The 22,188-nt window shown below is 48.7% G+C and overlaps 1 protein-coding gene across 4 annotated transcripts; it reads right to left on the bottom strand.

Annotated features, from left to right (window-relative positions):
• Positions 1-205: 205 nt before the first annotated feature.
• Positions 206-22,162, bottom strand: LYAR (Ly1 antibody reactive). Of its 4 annotated transcripts, none has more exons than XM_042936902.1 (9): positions 22,070-22,162; positions 15,704-15,873; positions 14,289-14,403; positions 9,882-9,989; positions 9,681-9,764; positions 5,899-6,316; positions 5,492-5,578; positions 1,257-1,342; positions 206-528 (listed from the first exon to the last, which is right to left on the bottom strand). In XM_042936902.1, exons 2-9 carry the CDS (start codon positions 15,823-15,825, stop codon positions 394-396), a joined length of 1,155 nt encoding a protein of 384 aa, XP_042792836.1. In that variant the 5' UTR covers positions 15,826-15,873; positions 22,070-22,162; the 3' UTR covers positions 206-393. The 4 variants fall into 4 exon arrangements, with proteins under 4 accessions (XP_042792836.1, XP_042792835.1, XP_042792838.1 ...); XM_042936901.1 differs by having other exon boundaries at positions 22,020-22,104; XM_042936904.1 differs by lacking the exon at positions 22,070-22,162 and having other exon boundaries at positions 14,333-14,403; positions 15,704-15,791.
• Positions 22,163-22,188: the final 26 nt, after the last annotated feature.

Here is a 22,188-nt window from a genome sequence, read left to right on the forward strand (position 1 = left end):
TGCAGGAGGGGCAGAGAGAGAGGGAGAGAGAGAGAGAATCCCAAGTAGGCTCCCTGCTGTCGGCACAGAGCTCAATGCGGGGCTCGAACCCACAACCCTGGGATTGTGACCTGAGCCCAAGTCAAGAGTCGGACGCTCAACCAACGGAGCCACCCAGGCGCCCCAAGAATATTTTTTAAAGTACAGTAATTTTCACCACCACAGGTTTTGAATTTTGGATAAGAATATATTTTATTTTCTCATAAAAGTTCTACCAAAAATAGACTTTTTCTGTAACTTAAAAATACAGCTTTGAAAAAGCAATATTGGAGTTGTTGTAACTCATTACATGTTTTAGAAACAGCAGTGAAAAAAAATCAACAGAATGGATTCGATTTTTAAGTAGAAAAATGTTCATTTCAAAAGCTTGACTTTGTCCTTTACTAACTTGAAGGTGGGGTTCTTGCTGATCTTCTTGTTAAAGATGGTCAGGAGCTCCTCTTCCGATCTGTGGTGTTCCTCTGTCACTGTGTAATACTGAGCTAAAACCTTCACGGGGAGAAACAGTCATCAAGTGGGTGATGTGTCCTGAAAATGTACCTCAAAGTTCTTCCTTTAACCCAGAACTAGGCCAACAGTAAAACAGAAAAGAAACGCAGGTGCCGGTGACACGGGTGTGTCCTGCTCGTGGGTTCGCGCAGCTGTTCGCGCAGCACCCGCACGTGCAGCCTGTCACACGTCGACACAAAGTTAAAAGCAAACACAGAGGAACCACCGCTCTGGAATAAGCAAACGACGGCAAGACAGCAAGAACAGTAATTCCCAGGGGCGCCTGGGTGGCTGTCGGTTGAGCAGCCGACTTCGGCTCAGCTCATGATCTCGCGGTCCATGAGTTCAAGTCCCGCATCGGGCTCTGTGCTGACAGCTCAGAGCCTGGAGCCTATTTCGGATTCTGTGTCTCCCTCTCTCTGACACTCCCCCGTTCATGCTCTGTCTCTCTCTGTCTCAAAAATAAAAATAAGCGTTTAAAAAAAAAAAATTAAAAAAAAAAAGAATAGTAATTCCCAAATTTAACACAGGCACCGTTTAGGCTAAGGAAGTGCGATGGGATGGGGTCCAATTCCCACCCCCCGCCAGTCCCGAGGGGCTACTGAGCAGCTGGAAAATCACTGAGATCCACATCTGTAGTGTTTTAGATTAGGAAAACCAAGAACTGTACATCCTGAAATAAAGAAGTGGCTGTCCCCAGCTTCTGCACCTGCGTCTGTGCACCATACCTTTTTCCTTAGCTTTTTGATTGCTACTTCATTGTCCGGGGCCTGTTTCAGAACTGCTTTAATAGTTCCCTTCCAGTTGAATTTACCTACAATATGAAGAATAATACGTAAAACATTTTATTTCGGTGTACCGCCAGAGGGATAAAGCAACCATGTGGGCGACACATATTTGCCATCCGGGAAATGAACTAATGACCCTGACCGTACCGCGTAGCAGGTGCTGGACCTGTCCGCTCGCAGTGGCCTACAAGCCTGACTCCCCTTCAGGACTCGCTCTCAGAGTGAGCGGGTCAAGTGGGCATCCCAAGTACCATCAGCTTTACAGGTGCCTGTAAAAAGGCACGGCTGTGTCCGATGAACTCACAAGTGTCCCTGAGGGTCCGCCAAGATCACGGGGCTGGCCAAGCATGGTGAGCAAGACATAGAGGAACAAAGGCAGCTCAGCCTCGGACGGCAGAGGACAGCCACAGACACGGGCTGTGACACCGGCTATCTTGCAGGCTCAAGGCTCATCTAGGGGACTTGCTTCCGGAAAGATGCAGCAGGTGTACTTTTGCCTGTTCTGTCTGCTGAGAACAGCCAAACCCCCGGAAGTCTAGTCAGACAAACCTAAGACGACTCTGAAAGAGGGCAAGAAGGCGGACCGGGTAGGGGCCTCGAGACTTGAGGAGTGACCTGGTAGTGAGCTCCCTGTGTTTTCTTTTTTGCTCCAGAGATCCCAGATTTGGAGCTCAAGAAGCTGGCAACCTGGAAAGCCAACAAAGGAAGCCCCAACAAGAGCGTGATCCTCCTCAGCGAAAGGCCAAGAAAGGAACAGCCCACCGAGACACAACTCCTCCACAGTCCCCACTCTCCTCCAGCTAAACACCTGAGAAGAAGTTCGTGGCTCCCACCCTCAAGGCCGTGATGAGGGAAGGCGTCAAAGAAGGCCGAGTAGGAAATCGGGACTTTCATCCATGCCGGCTGGTAACAAGGCCGTGGCCACGGTCAGTGGTGACCACGGGGGGAGCCAGAACTCCCACCCCACCTGCACTAGCAAGGAGTGCCTCCTTCAGGTGCCAGCGGAGGTCAGGTGGGCAGCCTGGTCTTCCCTCCCACCTGCTGTAGTGAGGTCTTGCCCCCGCTTCCCCTGCCAAGTCACGTGAGGAAGAGCCAGTTAAAAGAAGTTGAACTAAGACCCAGAATCTTCTAACCTGCGAAAATGTCCAGGTGCCAAGTGAAAACCATTCATCATTCCAAAATGAAAGTACTTCAGTAAGCAATTATGTGTACACTCAGAACAAGAATAGAAACACTCAGCCAAAAAAAAAAAAAAAAAAAAAAAAGAAGAAGACATAAAGAACCAAAAGGAAATTTTAGCACTGAAAAATATGGTAGCTGAACTGAAAAGCTCAGTGGACAGACAGAACGGAGAGGGGAGAGGAAAGAATCAGTCAACTGGAAGATAAAACAATAGAAATTACACAGTCTGAGCAAGAGAAAACCAAAAGAAAAAAAAAAAAAAGAACATTAAGAAAACTACAGACCAGTATCCCTCATGAATACAGACATCAGTATACCTACCAAAATATTAGTAAGTAGAATCTAGCAGTTAGGTAACACATAAGAAAATTATACACCACAAGAAAGTGGGTTTATTCTGGGGATGAAAGGCTGGTTCGATATTTAAACATCAATCAGTGCAATTCACATTAATTGCTAATGAAAAAAAACAATTACATCAATCAATGTAGAAAACGTGTGTGACAAAACTCAACACATTCATGATAAAAACTCTTAGAAAAATACGGATACAGGGGAACTCCTTCAACTTTAGATAAAGAGCATCCACCAAAAACCTCCAATTAACGTGACTTAAAGTGAAAGATATAATGTTTCTTTCGATCAGGCACAGAGCAAGGCTGTCTGCTCTCATCACTTTTACTCAACGCTGTGGTGGAAATTCTTGCCAATGCAAGAAGACAAGGCAAGGAAAGAGCAGTGCTATGGATCCGAGAGGAAGAAATAAAACTGCCCCTTTTTGAAGATGACGTGATTACCTCTAAAGAAAATCCCAAGGAAATCTACAAAATCATACATATTCTATATAATCACAGGAAGAGTTTTTGTAGATCTCAACAAGATTATTCTAAAACTTAATTCTGACAAAGAATAAAGCCTGCCCAGTTTCAAGACTTCAGATAGAGTTAAAGCGATCGAGACTGTGTTGGTAGGGGGCACACATACAGGCAAACGAAACAGAATCAAGAACCCAGAACTACACAAATATGCACAACTGATTTCTGACGAAGGTACAAAAGTGATTCAGTGAGGGCCTTTTCAGCAAACGGTGCCGGAATAATAGCACACTGATGGGCACAAAAATGAACCTTGTACTAAGTCTCATTCGTTACATAAAAATCAACTCAAAATGGATCACGGGCTTAAGATCAAGAGTAAAATGTTAAACTGTAAAACATTTAGAAAAAAAACACAGGAAAAAAACTCTTGGGGATCTAGGGTTAAGCAAAGAGTTCTCAGATTTGGCACCAAAAGCATGACCTATTAAAGGGAAAATGGACAAATTAAACTAAATCAAAATGAAAAAAATCTGTTCTATAAAAGATTGTCAAGAGGATAAGAAAGCTATAGACTGAAGGGGAAAAAAAACCTTGCAAACCCCACATCCCACAAAAGATTAGTATTTAGAATAGAATACATAAAGAACTCTCAAAAGTTAACAGTAAAAAAGAAAATCCAATTCGAAAATAAGCAAAAAACGTGAACAGACGTTTCAATATCAAGAGATATACAGATGGCGAATAAGTACAGGAAAAGATACTCAACATCATTAGGGATAAACAAAATCACCCGAGCTATTACCACATGCCTATCAGGATAGCTAACAACAACAACAAAAAACAACAACAACAAAGTACCACCACCAGACCCTGGCGGAGATGTGGGAAAACAGGGTGAGGCACACACCGCTGGGGCGATTATAAAATGGTACGGCCACTCTAGAAAAAGTTGGCGGTTTCTTTAAAAGCCAAACACGCAGTCACCACACCACACGGCGATTGCACTCCTGGACGTTTCTTCCACAAAAGTGATGTGCGTTCACATGAAAACCTGTACGTAAATGCTGACAGCAGCTTATTTATAGCAAGTGGAGGCTGGGCCTTCAAGAGAGGAGTGGTCAGACGAACGGGGGTACGTCCACGCCACAGGCTTACTGAACAGCAGAGGGACTGGATTACCAACACATGCAGCCACCTGGATGCGTCTCCAGAGAATAATGCTGAGGGAAAAGTGGTAATCTCAAGAATTCACATACTAGATGATGCCACTTAGGTAAGGTAACGTTCTGAAACTACAAAAGTACAGAAATGGTGAACGGATTAGTGATTGTGGGGGGCAGGCGGGGTGGCGGGTAAGGGCATGGCTATAAAAGGGCCCACAGAGGGCTCCCTGTGGTGATGGAAACGTCGGTCTCCTGACTGGGTCAGCGTCAGCACCCTGTGGAGACAGGATAGTTGTGCCCGCTGTGGCCCTAGCAGGAAGCTGGGCAAAGGGCGTGTATCCATAGGTCTCTATTATAATTTCTTACAACTGCATGTGAATCTACTATCCTCTCAAAACAAATTAAAAAAAAAAAAGGCCTCATGCAGCCCAATTTGGGAATGGGGGGGATCCAGGCAAAGAGGTGTAACCCAGCTCAGGCAGTTACTGAACCCCCATTAGTAAAGCCTCCCCTCCCGGGTGAGTCCTCGAGTCTGTTCTGCATCAGCAGGGCCCCAGGGAATGCTTCAGGCCGGAGGAAGTGGGGGCAGCTCTGTGGAGGAGGCAGCGTTTGAGGGGACCTTTAAAGGCCAGGAATTGGATTCTGACAGGGACACACTGAGGGAGACAGAGACCCTGGGAACAAGAGGAGGTGGGGGGCGGGGCAGCTAAGTGTGGCGGGTACTTCCGGGAGAGTAATGAGGGGCAGGGGGGAGGGAAGCAGGGAAAGGGAATGAGGTCCCAGAAAGCCGTGCTGGGTGTATCTGCAGTTCCAAAGAGAATGGGTTTCCAGTCCAGACCATCTTCCCCTTAGAGCTAGACAGACGCTGCGGAGTGGCTCACACAGCTCCTTTCTCCCCTCTGGAGCCACCCCTCCCCGTGCCTCCGGAGGGGATGATCCGCCTGAAGGCCCCGGGTCACCTCCTCCCCCCACACCCTCAAGGGCAGACGTCTCCAAAGGATGGCGGCGATACCTTTTGCAGGAGCCCCATGGTTTTCCGGTTCTCCACCCTCAGAATGTCCTGAGAGCTTCCTCTTTTTCTTCTTGGTATCTGCTTCATCTAGGAAAGTAGAAAGAGTAAACGCGAGAACAAGATTTTGCATTTATGACAGCGGCTGCCATTTAATGAACGCCACGCACGGCCAGGCCCGGTGCATCCGCCAGGAGGACCCGCTCCCCAGGCACCCAGCACCGCGGGCTTCTCCACCTCGGGGTCAGGTGAGCACACGGCGAGTGGACGGGTGCCGTCACCTGCGCCCAGGTTGGCCCGATCCCAAAGCTTACGCTCTTTGCCTTACTTGTTCCAAACGCGAGGTCTGACGCAAATTCACTGCTTTCCGACCCTTGTACCAGAGCCCAGAGCAAACGCCAGCCACGTACCGTCCGCGTGCTTCTTTCTCTTCCCGGGCGGCGGCTTCGTCGGCTCCTCCTTGGCGTCTCTGGCTCCGTCCGCCGCCCCCTTGGCCTTGCCCCCCTCGCTCTGGCTCTTCTCCCCTGCAGAGCCCGGGGCCTGCCCTCCAGCCTCCTGATCGGCCTCTCGCTCTTGCCCTGTTTTGCGCTTCTTAGGCTTCTGACCCCTTGAATTCTCCTGGTGGCCTTCTAATTTTAGTTCTTTCTTCTCTTTTTTTCTATTCTTCTGCCTTTCTTCCTTCCTTTCTCTTTTATTCTTCTTCACCTCTGCTTGCTTTTCCGGGGTGTCATTTGTCTGGGAGGCTGGAACCTTCGTGGAAAGTTCTGCGCCGGGCGGGTTGGCCCCTTGCTTGAGTGGCTGTCGGTCCTGCCCCTTACTGACCGGTTCCTTATTATTAAGCAAAACCGAGAGACACATAAATACTCATTCCGGACATTCGTGCACGTCATTAGCAGGTATCTACTGAGCAAACCGTTCCAAGAAAAATGTCTACTACTTACCATTTTACTGTGACCGCCTCCCCCGCCAAGAGCTAAAACGTAGCAGTAAACATATCAAATGGGAAAAAAAACCTTCCCCCCGAGCCCACACCCCACCCTGCATTTCATAGACATTTTCCTTCCGCTGGGAAAGTGAAGAATCCTTATGTCACTTAAGCTAGACCTTTAACTTTGGCTCACTCTCCACCTTTCTGATAGAAGATGAGCACATTGGTGTGGCGGAAACCACTGGATTTATGCATCTGCAGACCTGGGTTCGAGCACCAGCTCTGTTAATTCCGAGCCGGGTGACTCAGGGCAAGTTATTTATCTGCTCCGAACCAACTTCCTCACTGATAAAATGAAAGGTAGTGGAATGAAAGTCATATGGTTCATGGGCGAATAAAACGGAAAGTTATGTCATGTGCTTAGCAGCTCACGGTGCTGAGTAAGGACGAGCAGACCGAGGATGCTTAAATAAGCCACTTCCAGGAAAGGTTCTGTAAACTCTGGAGCACTGGACCAGCACAATCTACTCACTGAGAACAGAGGAACTGCCCTTGAGGAAGGGATGTGGGACACCTGGATGGAGTGTGGACCCGCAGAGTGGGAAGCATGGGGCACAGGGAGCCACAGAAAGCTAGGGAACCACAAGCCACACTCTACCTTATTCAAGCCAGTGCACAGATCCGACTGAGAACAACGACCCCAGCAAAATGAGTGCCACTGCCGGCTGCACTCCCTGACCCTGAATCTGTGCTGGTCTCTATGTCAGCCCCTTCTCAAGGATGACCCCAGCAATGTCCTGAGCTTCTGGTGAGTCCTAATGCGTCTGGATGGGGCTGCTTCGGGTGCGGCGGGAACCACCAGATGTCAGCGCCCAAGACCCATCTCCGTTAGTTACCAGCCAGGTGACAGACCAGTCACCTCCAGTCTCCTTCATCTGGGAGAGTAGGTCTCAAGGAGGGAGCTACTGTCCCCCAAACTGAGCCAAAACAAGGACTGGCTTTCGCTCAAGTACAGACGCTCTACAAAGGTCACGCCTCACTCAGTGCTCAACTCCGGGCTGAGAGCACAGCGTCTGCGTTTCCCCAGCAGGTCAGAGACACCAGCCAGGCCAGGCGCATGGCACGAAGGCAGGCAGTGGGCTCAGGAACAAAGTCAGGAGGAAGAAGCGGCCCAAGTCGCCTGACTCCTAGCCTACAATTTCCTTCCTAGCTTATGGGAAGGCACTGTTATGACCACTGAGAGCCACACGCCTCAACCCGCCTTCGGCCCCGTTCAGACCAAGTCTCTAGCTGGGGCCTCCCCTCCGCACCCAGGGAGAGGGACACACGCACCCCATCTGGCAGCTACTCGGTGATGGGTAGACAAACTCATTGCCCATATTCTGCTTCGTTCCAGGCTCTCCTCAGAGACACCTGCACCGACCCTCTTTCCTAACAGAGCCCCTCCTCTCGCCTACCGTTTCTCCTAGGGCTTCCGCGCCCTGTCCTGCCATCAGGGCCGGGACCTGCATATGCCATCATCTGTCCCGCACTGGAACACAGCTCTGTGAGGGCAAGACTTTGGCCTCGTTACAGCTGTGTGCGCGGGGACCAGGCACGCTGTCCTGGGGCACAGGAAATCCCCCCCCCCCAGGAGCAGAGAATCCAGGGCCTCCGGCTGGATGCCCAGCACATAGTAACGGGAGGGATGAACACCAGAGGTGTGTACGGACGGGGCCACAGAGCCGTCCGCACCACTCACACTGGGTTGTGCCGTGAAGGTCACAGGGCAGAGGCAAAACAAAAATAAGCCGTGTTTTACAGAGCTCAGTTGGCCACGGGCTGCGCACTGATTATTCATTGACTTAATATGTTCACAGCTTCGAAAGGGAAATCAGAAACAACTTTTAAAAAAAAAACTCTGCAGTGAACGAAGTAATCCCAAATCTTTGATTCTTACTTAAAATAATGGAAATAATCCTTAAAAAACAGTACCACCGAAACGCTAATCAAACGACTGGTCACAGGGCGTGCTCTGGCAGCACACGTACTAGAAGACCGCAGAGAAGCTCAGCGGGGCCCCTGAGCAAAGCTGGCACATACACGACTGCTTATGAGATTCCAAAGGCCCAATCTGTCTGTTCTGGAAGAGCCACGACAGGATAGTTTCACCGTTTATTCCAATTTGCTGCCCAAACTGTTCTCTCTATAAGTCAGTCAACTCCTGGCACGGTGAATAGAATAAAAGATGGTCAGAAAACCCCACTGTCGGGGGCACCTGGCTGGCTCAGTTGGTGGAGCACACAACTCTTGGTCTCGGGGTCGTGGGTTCAAGCCCCACGATGGGTGTGCAGCCTACTTGGGGAAAAAAAAAAAAAAAAAGGGAAAACCCCATTGTTGTTTTTGAAAACTGCTACTGATTTCAGTCTACAGATGGGGTAGAGGCTCCAAAGAGGAGCAAGGTGCAGGTGAACTAATGGGGAAATGTTTTTAATTAACAACGTCACCAAAAGGAGGCCACACGGTATCAGACCAAGACTCTGCATGTGCTCCACACCGAGGGGTCTCTCAGATGGAACCTGACAGGCGGCGGATGATTACGCCAGAGGGATTCCCACTCCACAGAAGGAAGGAGACAGACGCGCATCGGATGCCCACGAAGCCCGGGCACGAGGAGGGATGCTTCCAGAGCCTCGGCTGCTTTAATGCATGTATGGCGCCTTCTGTGAACCCCTCGCCTAAAGGAACCCCCAGTCACTCCCTATGTCCTCACGGTTTATTTTTCTTCCTGGCTGTGTCACTGCCTGAGCTATTTTACGGTGTTTGTTCAGGGCCCAGCACGAGATCAGTCACTAAGTCCCAAATCGGTGCATGAGTTGGACTTCTTTAAGTCTTCTTTTCTTTTAAGACTGGGAAACGGAGGCTCAGAGAGGTTAAATAAAGTGCCCAAGATCAAACGTTTGGCCAACAGCACAGCAGGGATTCAAACCAGGTCTGTCAGACACCCCAAGTTCCTGCTCCTTCCTGTACATCCCACTGCCTGATTTCTAAGCAAGCCATTTCACGTTAGCCGGTACCATTATCAAACATTGGATTAAATACCTTTCTCTGCACAATAAGGAAATCTTCTCTGCAGTGCATTCAGTTTATTCTTTCCCATAAATGAAGGCACAAAGAGGCTCTCTGAAAAAGAAGGCTGTCTTGACCTCCAAAAATAAGACATTCCCGTTCATTATTACCAATCATTTTTGCCACACTACAAATCTGAAATTAGATCTGACTTACGTTGCCAGAAGCTTCAGAAAAGATACTCCACACCTGCTCCAGAATGGACTCGTTATGAACTTTTAAACTGTTCTTCATCCAGTTCTGTAAGGAACAGACACACAAAAAAACCTGACTTGTCCCGTTCTGACAGGTGCCCGCAGGCTCAGTCACTGGGCCACGCCATCCCCTCCATCCAGGGAAGGCATATCCCATCCATACCTGAAATTTCGCCTTTTTCCTGGGAACGTTGTCAAAACCACTAATTTGCTCTAAAAGTTCCCTCACTTTGGGGCTCACGTTGGGTCTTTTTATTAATTCATTAATTTTCTATAAAAAGGAAAATAAAACAAGTAATAAACAACTGGCACAAGAGTTTCACGAAAGCCAGGTTAAGTGTCCTTCTATGGCTAGAGGTTTTGCAGTTCAAGGCCAGATTTTGTATTCATGTCTATGCTTACGCGTTCACCATAGTGCCAGAAGTGCTAGCCAGAGCAATTAGGCAAGAAAAAGAAATAAAGGCATCCAGGTTAGAAAAGAAGAAGGAAAACCATCTCTGTTCACAGATGATTTCATCTGACATGTAGAACACACTGAAGATTCCACTAAAGATCCCAGGAGGACCAACAAATTTAGCCACCATAGGACTCAAAATCCACACTTGAAAATTCAGGTCTAGATGTCATACACCAACAAGCTGAGAAGGAAACTGAGAAAACAATTCCATTTACAATAGCATCAAAAACAATAAAGTCCTTAAAAAACTTAATCATTAAGGGGCTGAAAGACTTGTACACTGGAAACTATAAAACACTGAAAGAAATGAAAGAAGACACAAATAAATAGAAAGACATCCCGTGTCTGTAGATTGGAAGACTTAATATTAAGAGGGCAATACTAGCCAAAGTGACTGGTACAGATTTAAATGCAATCCCTATGAAGATCCAATTGACATTTGGGTTGGTTTGTTTGTTTGTATAAATAGAAAACTCCATCCTAAAATTCACATAGAATCTGAGGGGACACCAAATAGCTACAACAATCATGAAAAAGAACAAAGTTGGAGGTCTCATTCTTTCTGATTTCAAAGCTAGAGTAATCAAAAAAAAAGCATGGCACTGGCATAAGATGGGCATGTCAGCCCATGCAGTGGCGAGCCCAGAAACAGACCTCGTCTATATGGGCAAATGGTTTTCAAAAAGGGTGGCAAGACCATTCCGTGGGGTAAGAACAGTCTTTTCAACAAATGGTGCTGGGGCAAACGGATATCCACACGGAAGAGAATGAAGTTGAACTCTTACCTAACACTACACATAAATATTAACTCAAAATGGATCAAAGACCCAACCTGAAGAGCTAAAAGCATAAAATCCTTAGAAGAAAACAGAGGGGGAAAGTGTCATGACAGTGGATTTGGCAATGACTTCTTGTTCTTGTACATGACACCAAAAGCACAAACAGCAACAGCAAAAAAGCAGGACTATATAAAAATTAAAAAAATTTTGTACATCAAAGACACTGTCAACAGTGAAGAGGCAATTCACAGAACAGGAGAAAATATTTGCAAATCGTTTATCTGATAAGGCATTAATATCCTGAATATTTAAAGAACTCCTACATCTCAACAGTGAGAAACAAACAACCTTGGGGTGCTGGGTGACTCTGTCAGTTAAGCATCCAACTTCAGCTCAGGTCATAATCTGTGGTTCATGAGTTCGAGCCCTGTGGTGAGCTCTCTGCCGTCAGCACAGAGCCCACTTCAGATCCTGTCTCCCTTGCTCTCTGCCCCTGCCCCGCTCACGCTCCCTCTCTCTCTCAAAAACAAACATTAAAAAAAAAAAATTAAAAAATGGGGAAAGGGCTGGGAATAGACATTTCTCCAAAGAAGATGTACACATGGCCAATAACACATGAAAAGATACTTATCATCATTATCACTAGGGAAATGCGAATCAAAACCACCCTGTCATACCCCCTTGGACGCCTATTATCAAAAAAACCGCAAAGTGTTGGGGAGTATGAGAAGGAACCGGAACCTTGTGTGCTGCTAGCGGGAGCGTAAAATGGCGCGGCCGTATGGAAAACAGGAGAGCGGTTCCTCAAAAAGTTAAAAAACCCAGCAATTCCACTTCTGGGTGCACGGCCCAAGAGAACTGAGAGCAGGGACTCCAACAGATATGTGAACATCCGTGTTCACAGCAGCATTATTCACAATAGCCAAAGGCTGAAGCAACCCAAGTGTCCACCAACATATGGACGTATAAACACAACGTGGTCCGTCCACACAACGGCATGTCGCTCGACCTTAAATGGGAAGGACATTCTGACCCCTGCCACAACACTGACGAACCTGGAGGACACTGTGCTCAGCGAAATAAGCCAGTCACAAAAGGACAAACGCTACATGATTTTGCGTATATGAAGTCCCTAGAGCAGTCAAATTCATAGAGGCAGAAAGCGGAATGGCAGGTTCCAGGGGCTGGGGGCGGAGGGCACATGAGGAGTCCGTGTTTAATTTAACGGGGACGGAGTTTCAGTCTGGGAAGGGGAACAAGTTCTGGCGATGGATGGCGGTGACGGTTGCACAACAGTGTGAATGTCCTCAACTGTGTACTTAAAAATGGTTAAAATGGTAAACTATGTCGTGCTTAACTTGCCACTTACCACAATTTTCTAAAATCTTGGAAAAAAATATACACAAGTGATCAAAAGAATCCGACGAAAATGGATATTATCCAGACCAGGAAATTACTTGAGGACCAAGACACGAAGATCTAATAAATAAGGTCTGAAGTAGCAGGAACAGAACAGGGATGAGACCTAAATTAGCGACCTTGAGAAGATGCTTAAGGCAATATCACTGAAGGCAGAGGAAAAAGAGAATTATTAAAGTTAAGGAAGTGACCGTACACAAGAAAAACGGTCCTCGATGAGCCAAGAGAATGAAACACAGAGCGCAGGACGGTGTCCCTGCATTAGGAAAGAATTAAGGCTATATATACACAGACGTGAAGAAATGGATACAGGATACCGAGATGAGGACAGGACAAAGCTTCTCTCGGCACCCAGGCAGAAAACAAATTAAGACCACGACGCAAACGTGAACGAGGAAGAAGTGAAGCTGGCTGGGCACCCGCCCGAGCGGCATGTGGGTCAGAACAGGGCGCTGGTGACAAAGTTTAGTGGCAAACGCCGTGACCCAAGCAAGTGGGCGATCTTTCCCTGACCCGTCTATCCACTCCCTGTGTGTAAGCACAGAGACATCTAGAAGGATGCTCAGTTTTGGAACACTGACAGGATTCCAAAATTGGTCTTTAAAACTGAAGGCTTTAGGGGTGTAAGGAAACTCCCTATGAGGCTTTTTCCCTATGGGAGAACAGCCAGCGCAGCACATTTAGTGCTCCCCATCTGTTTTCACTGTCAACTAGGGGTTCCGGGAGGAATCAGACGGCTAGCGGACCAGTGGACCCGGACAGCACCCGAAGGAGAACTCGACCCATAATACGGCGGTGCGGCCACAGAAGCCTGACAGTGTACAGCAGGGGTCAGCAAAGCTTTTCTGAAAAGAGCCAGGTAATAAAGATTTTAGGCTTTGCAGACCGTCCAGTTTCTGCCCCAACTACTCAACGATGCCCCTGCAGCTCCCAGCACCAACAGACCATATGGAAACAAATGGGCGCGGCTGCATCGGGCTGTCTGGCGTTTGCTGGCCCTGCTTTAGAGGGTGTCATGCAAGCCTGACGTAACTCCTACACCCAGGTACCTCAAGCTCAGGACCTAGAAGGTCACCTCTTCCTGGGGAGGATTAAGATACAGTATGAGCCCCAAAGTGAGGCTGACGGTCACCAGCCGATCTATCTTGGTTAAAATAAGCAGTTTTACCAGCTTCTGTATCCGCACTGGGCTGACTCAGTCATTAGTCCTTTGTGAACGGGAAGACTTCCCCTCCCAGGAGTCTGCTAACTCGGGAAGCCAGCGAACACCAGAAAACTCACATTTAAACTATCATCGAAGGGAGTCAACTACTACGCATCCAGTTTCCAGGAGGGTAGAGAATTTCCACAAAGATGGCATTTGTCTTTTCTTTCTCCTACCTTCCGTTCTGAATCCTTTCTCCTAACTATTCTGCGAATGGGGAGTAACACCCTGGAAGCTATACGTCTCGGTGAATTAGGGACTTGGCTGCTCTTGCCATTTTTACTGTGCATGTTTCCATTTGCTTCAAGTAGAAAATTCCTTTTCTTCATGAAAACAACTTTGTTTTGCCCAATTCTGACGACTGGCAGACGTGACGGAGCAAAACATGGTTTGAGTGATAAAAAGCCGATCCCTGGAAGCAGATGAAGATTAGAAAGCTTCTGTTCCGTTTCGTAGCCAAGGGAAAGTGAGAATTCTAAAACATTTTTGCAAGAAATCCGCAGAATGTACGCATTAAAGACCAAACGCACTGCAGCCGTATCCACAGAGAAATAAAGAACTCTTTGTCAAGGCCCAGTAGCTCCGCCTCCGTCTGTCCTAAGACGCGATGTTTGTGCATCTTGTCTGCACGTACGGTGCATTTATTCTCAGGCTTCCAAAGAAAGTGGAAGAGGTCAGAAGCAGCTACCTGATGAACGAGAAACACCTTACCTGGATCCATGCCTGCTGCTTAATATCGCCTTTGTGGGTTTTACCTTCATAACCTTTGCCACCATACTTCTGTTCTTCACTGATGCACTTCACGTGGTTTTTGTAGTCGTCACCCCTTCAAAGCGATACAAAGTTCCACAGTCAGACCCACTCTCCAAGCGGAGGCTCCTGCTCACATGCTGCTCCTACCCTCTGCCCTCCATGTGGTTTTACTGTTTATAACCTCCGGGCAGGGCAGGCGCACTGTCCGTCCTCCTGTAGAGCCCACAGCCAAACCTTCCACCCCGTTTCAGATACAAACGTCTTAAACCAAATTGACAAGCAGTACTTTTTTTTTTCTCGTAAGTGAATATATGCAGAATACAAGAAATAAAAATAATTCTCTGCAATAGGGTGGCTTTATTTTAAATAACAAAGTCTGTATGATTTCCTGGTTATACAGTAGGCAATCAGTAATTAGTTGTACAAGAAGTTAAAAGCTAAAGTAAAATGGTGCTATCTTGTCACTAAAAAGTTCTAGACTGCCAAGTCTCAGACCACAAGGAAACTTGATTCTGTCTCTTACAATCACTTGGAAGCCCCACGGGACCCTCGGGGAAATGTTTGGGACCAGTCTGGGGACAAAGTCTCTCAATGAGAAAAAACCATTTTCCCCTGTGTTATAGGTCAGGCTTCCCCCTAGGATTAGGTATGAACAAAGACTTTAGCAGTTTTCAAAAAAAAAATATTTTTGAAAAAAATCACTGCTTGAGAATGAAATTAAAATGGACTGCTAGTAAATATCAATCAAAATACCACACAGGACACTGAGGCAGAGGCACCAAAAGCCACCTTTGCACCTAAACCCTGCGAAGCGGAGGGGAGGCAACCGAGGACGGAGGGGAGCCACCTGCAAACAATGACCCGTGACCCACCCCAAAGAGGAGAGAAGCCAGGGAAAAATCTGGCCTGCCCCCACCCCCGAAGTCCTCCCCTGTCCAGAGAGCCCTCAGCGGAAGTACCAGACGCACCCGGGGGCCGGAGGCTCGCTCCTACCATCACCTGCGAGCCTGTGCGGGGGGACCCCGTCTCTCCTCCCTGCCCCCCACCAGTTTCTGGTTCATTAATCCAGCCCTTCGATGTGGCCAGCCCACCATGCCCCTGTAGCCTTACTCTGGGTGGTCACCTCTCAGGGTCTGGTAACGCCGAGCGCCACTGACGGACCACATGCTCCCCACACCCTCGCCCCTCCCTCTGTCTTCTCTTCGGATTGTCCTTGGAGAGCAAACAGGCTGCAGAGCACTTTTAATTGTTTTCTTAATTTCTTTGCTCCAATATGCCTCCATTTTTTTTTTTTTTTAGGCCTCATGGGGCCCAGGGCTTCCCAGACTGGTCTGGGTCTTTACTACGATCTACATGAATTAGGTAGAACTTACCAGAAATCTTTACCGCAGTCAATGCAAGACAGGCACTCACAGTTTCTGCAAACGGCCACGTGCTTTTCCACTTGCACTTTCTTCACAGATTCGCCACATGCATTGCATGTAAAAAATACCATTTTTAGCTAAATGGTTACGTATTCTCGATCCAAGTTAGGTTTAGAACGCTGTCCGAAGAGAACATGAAAAGAATGGAAAAAATAATTATCATTGTAATCTGAAGCATTCATTCCCAATAAACAATCCTACCGCTCACTTTTCAACCATAGTTTCACGTGAAAATAGCTACAAAGAACAGAATCTAAATTGACGAGCAATCCACATACAACTCTAAGTCAAGTCGTAATTACCATCTGTTAAGCCCAGTTACCTCACCGTGTGCCAGGCCGGTTCTGAGAGCTTTACACATAGTAATTTATTTACTCCTCATAGCAACCCCGGGAGGGAAGGCCTATTATTGTGTACAGTTTACACCGGGTATGGAAACAGAGAGATGAAGTAACTTGCCTAAGGTCACACAGTAACAGATGAGGACTTAAATTTGGAAGGCTGGCTCCAGGGAGGAAGAGTTTTGGGGGCATTAAGCAAAACATCTTAAAATGTCTTACCGTTCCTAATAATGTTAAGCTGGCTTGCCCTCCATCCCTGTGCTGTTAGGTGTGAACTGGAAATTATTCCAGATCACCAAACACAACAAAAACATAGGAGGGAATTCAGGAAGGTTTAGAAAATGGAGAAGGGGTCTAAAAATTTCTGAGAGCACAGGAAACATTCATATAGGCATTACTATGTATCCAGATGTTAAAATATGAGGATGTGCCCCTCAGTCTTAGTGGACAGGGAGTAGGGGAGGGAGGGAGGGGCCTCTTTCACATGACTTCTTGTTGGATCAATAAACAAGTGGAACCACAGGGGCGCCTGGGTGCCTCAGTTGGTTAAGCATCCGACTTTGACTCCTGTCATGATGTCACAGTTCATGGGTTTGAGCCCTGCACCAGGCTCTGCGCTGACAGCTCAGAGCCTGGAGCCTCCTTCGGATTCTGTGTTTCCTTCTCTCTCTCTGCCCCCCCTCTTATTTGTGCTGTCTCTCTCAAAAATAAAGAAGTAAAGATTAAAAAGAAAAAGAAGGAGAAAGAGAAAGAGAAGAAGGAGGAGGAGGAGGAGAATGAGGAGGAGGAGGAGGAGAAGAAGAAGGAGGGGGAGGAGGGGGAGGGGGAGGGGGAGGGGGAGGAGGAGGAGGGGGAGGGGGGAGGAGGAGGAGGAGGAGGGGGAGGGGGAGGAGAGGGGAGGAGGAGGGGGGAGGAGGAGGAGGAGGAGGAGAAGGAGGGGGAGGGGGAAGGGGAGGAGGAGGAGGGGGAAGGGGAGGAGGAGGAGGGGGAAGGGGAGGAGGAGGAGGGGGAAGGGGAGGAGGAGGAGGAGGAGGGGGAGGGGGAGGGGGAGGAGGAGGAGGAAGAGAAGAAGGAGGAGGAAGAGAAGAAGGAGGAGGAGGAAGAGGAGAAGAAGGAGGAGGAGGAGGAGGAGGAGGAAGAGGAGAAGAAGGAGGAGGAGGAGGAAGAGGAGGAAGAGGAGAAGAAGGAGGAGGAGGAGGAAGAGGAGAAGGAGGAGGAGGAGGAGGAGGAGGAGGAGGAGGAGGAGAAGAAGGGGAACCTTCTTATGGAATATGTTCTTATAGAACCTTCTTATATATCAAGGGGTCCCAGCTGCTAGGCACTGAATTAACGGAGGGCGTTCACACACCCACGTGTCCCAAGCACTGCCCCAAGATTTAGTATGTCTGTGCAAATACATAACTACCATTTATAGATTTCATGGAGAGGCTATTGTGCTTGACAAAACACAAATTCATCTGAAAATGTTATAGGAGTCACAGTAACTTTCCACGGCTACATAATTTTTTAACCACTAGAGTTTTACAGTGTTGTCATTTTAGGTTATAAGTTGCACGGCAAAAATACTGACAACTATTTGACCCAGCACCTTCCTCCTCCTTATAAAGGAGAAGGTAAGGGTCAAGTAAACCAGTGCGCTTTGACTCATACAGAAATCCTTAAGCACAGATGAGCGGTTGCATTCCCAGAGAATTCCCATGCACATAATCACTCTCTCCCCTCCACTCCCATGTTCTGGGTCGCTGCCAAAGAGGTCACACATAAGGAAGGTGCAGGGTAATTCCATTCCATCCGGCCTTGAATGGAAATGTACATCCTGGCTGCACCCGGGGTTTACGAAGGCCCAGCCGTCTCTCGTGGAAGCCTCTTGCCCCGTGGGCACCGTCGGACATCAGCCTTGCCTGATACGCTACATACACACACAGGTCCCCACTCCGCGTCCCCCTCCTCAGCTTGCCATCAGTGTAGCTTGGCAAGGGAGGGCACGTGGTCAGCCACAGCCTAGCACTGAGTCCGGAGGAAACGTGGTGGTGGTTCTGGGACGTGCGGTGACGATGACCATCTTCTCATCCGTCAACCAGTCACCAGTCCTGGGGAGCTGATGTCACGTGAACCACGAGCCAGCTCCCTCCAAGCCCGGCATTCTGCACACAGCAGATGGCTCTGCTCAAACAATGCCGGGCAAGTGATGGGCCGCCCTGCCTCCCAAGGGAGAACAAAGGCTAGAACCAGAACCAACAGATTACTCAACAGTCTGCGGGGGCACCTTTGTGTAAGAACAAGAGCGAATCCTTAGTCACCAAGAAACGGGCGGCCATTGTACCCGCAACGAACAAGCAGCTGTGTTAAACCAAATTATCTGCCGAAAATTTTAAAAATACTTTCATTATGAGATCCAACTATGAAAAATACCACCTCAAACTAAACGTGTGGCCTAGACCTTTCTGACTTTGAGCGAAGAGGTCTGTTCTGTTTCTCGATCCGGGGGGAAGAGGGGACGAGAGAAGGTTTCGACCAGCTTTGAGATCCAACTGGGAGACTCAGTCTGAAGGTCAGGAATTAAAGGCCTGGGAAGGACAGCTGGAAACAAAAGGTAACCACTGAAAGAAGCCAGTGATGTTGACCAAAAAGACGCCAGGAATATCTGTGCAAAACGTGTCATCCCTCTGGGGATTAGCCACACATGGTGTAAACATCAATTCAGGAGAGGATTAGAATTTGCTCACGTGTCCGTTGGAAAATTACCCCGTCAACCGTTTTCATTTGGTCTTTGGTGGCAAAGGTCCACATTTTAAAACCTGTTATTTTTTTAAAAAAAGCAGAATAGAACCCAGTCTCTCAGCGCCTCAGGATTTTCAGGACCATCGCTGCATTTTTACACTGGATCTGCAATGGGGCCCGTGCGGTCACCCGGTCACCCGCTTGTTAATGAGATAAGGTTTGTAAGGAGCTTACCCCTCCCTTACGTAGAGCCCTGAGGACACCCCAGCGCTAGCCAAGGATCACCTTGAGGATGCCTCACATCTGAACACCTCTCCTGTGTGCCGTAAACACTTGGGTGGGTCCATACGGGGGTGGGGGGGGGGGGACTGCAAAGAACAGCAATTTCCAAACCATCCTAACTGCATGGCAGCCAGGGTGTCCCAAGTCTGCCTGCGCTTAACAATCTCAGCAGCAGTTAAGTGCCACAAACTTACAAAAAGATGCCTTCTGAAAATTCCGGCCCTCTAACTGAAGACAGCAGTCACCGCTGAAGACAAAAAATTACTTTCAAACTTCACAAAACTAAATAAACGTGAAAGAAGTTTAAGTCAACTTTCAAATGGCGTTTTTGGTAAATTTGTAACACTTATACTTTGGAAATTTGGAAAGCCGGACAAGCTGCATTAAGACGTTTAGGACACCTTATCCGCAGGGCTCGGTTATTATGTATTTCAATGTTTAGCCCCATGTGTGAAGAGATGGCTTGCTTCATGGGGGCCGGACCTAAGAGTCCCTTTTTCCCTGTCTGGCTCTCCTGCGCACTGTGCCCAAGGCCAGGTCCCAGTACAGAGATCCTCGGTGCTCTTCCTTCTAGAAATGTGGACACATAAAGAGAAGGCAGTGTTCCCGGACTGGTTGCGAGTGTGCTCGGGTTCTCACCCCAGGTAAGTCACTGTAATTCATTTCAGCAGACCTGTGCTCAATGCCAACTATGCGTCAGCATCCACATATACCTGGGTGCCTTCCCCAAGGGGGCCGGGCCCTGGGTGTGCTTCTAGCTGTCTGCTCCTCTCTCTGGTCAATTTACTGAGCTCTCAGCACATGCCAAAACCCAAGAGAAAGATGACAAATTACAGAATACGATCATTTCACATTTACAGCCACAACTGTACCCAACACCTCCAGAACAGGTCTGATCATACCACCACCCCAACATCTGTGACCGAAAACTGAGGCTCAGAGAGGCTAAGTGATCAGGCCGGAGACACGGGAAGCGGCAGAGGTAGCCTGAGACAAGCCCAAAGCTTCTGCCCGGCCTGTCGGACTTGTCAGCGTCTTTGGCCATTTGCTTGGCCGTTACTCGGCACATGGGACCTTGAGACCCTCATCCAAAAAGAAAGAAAAAAATCAAAGGCTCCACAAATGACCTTCCATTCTGGACCGTAAGGACTCCCAGATCCTCACACACTGGGCAAGGTTACCACCGGGGTCACAGCTGAGGAGGTCAGGTACTGGAAACGGATGCGGAGTGGAGGGGTAGCAGGCAGCAACAATAAGGGCACGCGGACTTGTGAGGGACTTGGGGCACCTCAGCTCCCTTATCAGGATGGTGGCCACGTTCTGTTGAATGTTCGGTAGAGTCAGGGCCAGAGAGATGAACTGGAGCCTGTGCTGGTTCAGAAAAATGAACTCACTGAAAAGTGACCTCAAGGTTTCCTAACTTCCTAGATTCTGTTCATCTGTAAAACGGGTCTAATATCTATCTTGGAGCATCGTGTGAAAAATAAGATAGGAAAGATTTGTGCTTACCCAATTTGGGTAATTTGGGTATTTGCTGTGACCTACTGATTTGCCCGTCGATGCTATTACACCCAGTCCCCTCCTAAACCCACATCTCTTTAAACATGACCCTCAACCCACCCATCTATCTTCGTAAGTTCGCTCATCTCCTCTGGCTCCCCACCCCATGGGTGCCTAGTCTACCACCCTGTTCCCTGGTACAATGACCTCACATTTAGTTCTGGAATTGGAATTTGGAGTCCTTTTTGAAAACTTCCTCCCTCTACATTTTTATATTGTTTATTTTTACAAAAACTACATTCACTATTCTTAAAGCTTTCTCTCACAGACCTAAACCCCATCACCGCTGGGCACAGCCCACCTGGGGGCAACCACAGCACAGTTCCCCGTGAGCCCTGTGACTTCAAACAAGTCACTGTCCCCTCTGAACTTCAAGTCCTCCAATCTGTGGAACAAGGGGCCGGGAGCCCCTTCTAGGAGAATTCCAAAAAACCAAGGGTATGATGCAAAGGAAGGCTAGGGGAGCACACACTGTTTACCATCTTGCCTAGGCCCCTGAACGTGGGCTGATGAGCGTCTCCATGATTCACTCTAGGAGGCAAGTACACCCATCTCCACTTAACAGATGAGCAAACTGAGGCTGGGAGAAGTGGAACCATGTCTCTTACCTCCCCACACACATCGCCAGCACCCCTCCACCGCTGTGACAACGTCTACGGAAGCCTACCACGTGTCAGGCACCATGCTAGGCACCGGGGGACTGGGGGGTGCCGGTACAAGTCCCAAGTGGGCCCTCTGCAGGAAAGTCAGCCTTGCAAGTACACCCCACCTCACTCCCCTGTCTCCCCAGAGGTAGATGCTGCAGAAAATCCCGGCATTAACTGGTCACCTACCATGTGCCAAGCCCTGTCATAGGTGGTTAATATGTTTGTGCTCATGTGATCCTTGCGACAGTACTAAGTTTGGTTCTCTAACACTCCCTTTTGACAGACCAAGAAACGGAGGCACCAAACGATTAGGTAACTTGCAGAAGGTCACACATCCAGTTAGCGGCAAACCCGGACTCCCAGGCAGTTACAGCGACCCCAAGACGGTGCTCTCAACCGCTATGCCCTAAGGCCTCCTCCTTAGGGACAGAGCTCCCCAGAGGGCTCAGGGAAGATAACAGCCCCGTCCCCGACCTGCAACAACGCAGAAGCTCAGTCCCGTGTGGCCCATCGTCTTGGTTTGCCCAGGGGCAGGGGACCTTTCTGTTTTAGAACCGAGAAGAATCGGTCTCCCTAAGTCCAGGCCCCCATCCCCGACCCCAGAGTACGAACGAGATCTGAATGGACTGCCTCCTCCTTCCGAGGGTAAGCCCAAGGAGGGGCTCTCATGGTGGAAACGCGGGCGTCAGCCACGCCGCCCCCTCCCCAGCTCACCGTCTGAGCCCCAGCCTCCTGGGCCGGACCTCTGGGCCTCCGCCCCTCACCTCTCAGCCCGAGCCCGCCAACGGTTTCAACCGGCCGCGGAGAGCACGTGGAAACGCAGCCGCCGGCCCGGCGCCGCAGCCGCCTCCCTCCAGACCTTCCAGGGGCAGAACCCGCTTCG

The sequence above is a fragment of the Panthera leo genome, chromosome B1, assembly GCF_018350215.1.
Source record: "Panthera leo isolate Ple1 chromosome B1, P.leo_Ple1_pat1.1, whole genome shotgun sequence".
NCBI classification, from domain to species: Eukaryota; Metazoa; Chordata; class Mammalia; order Carnivora; family Felidae; genus Panthera; species Panthera leo.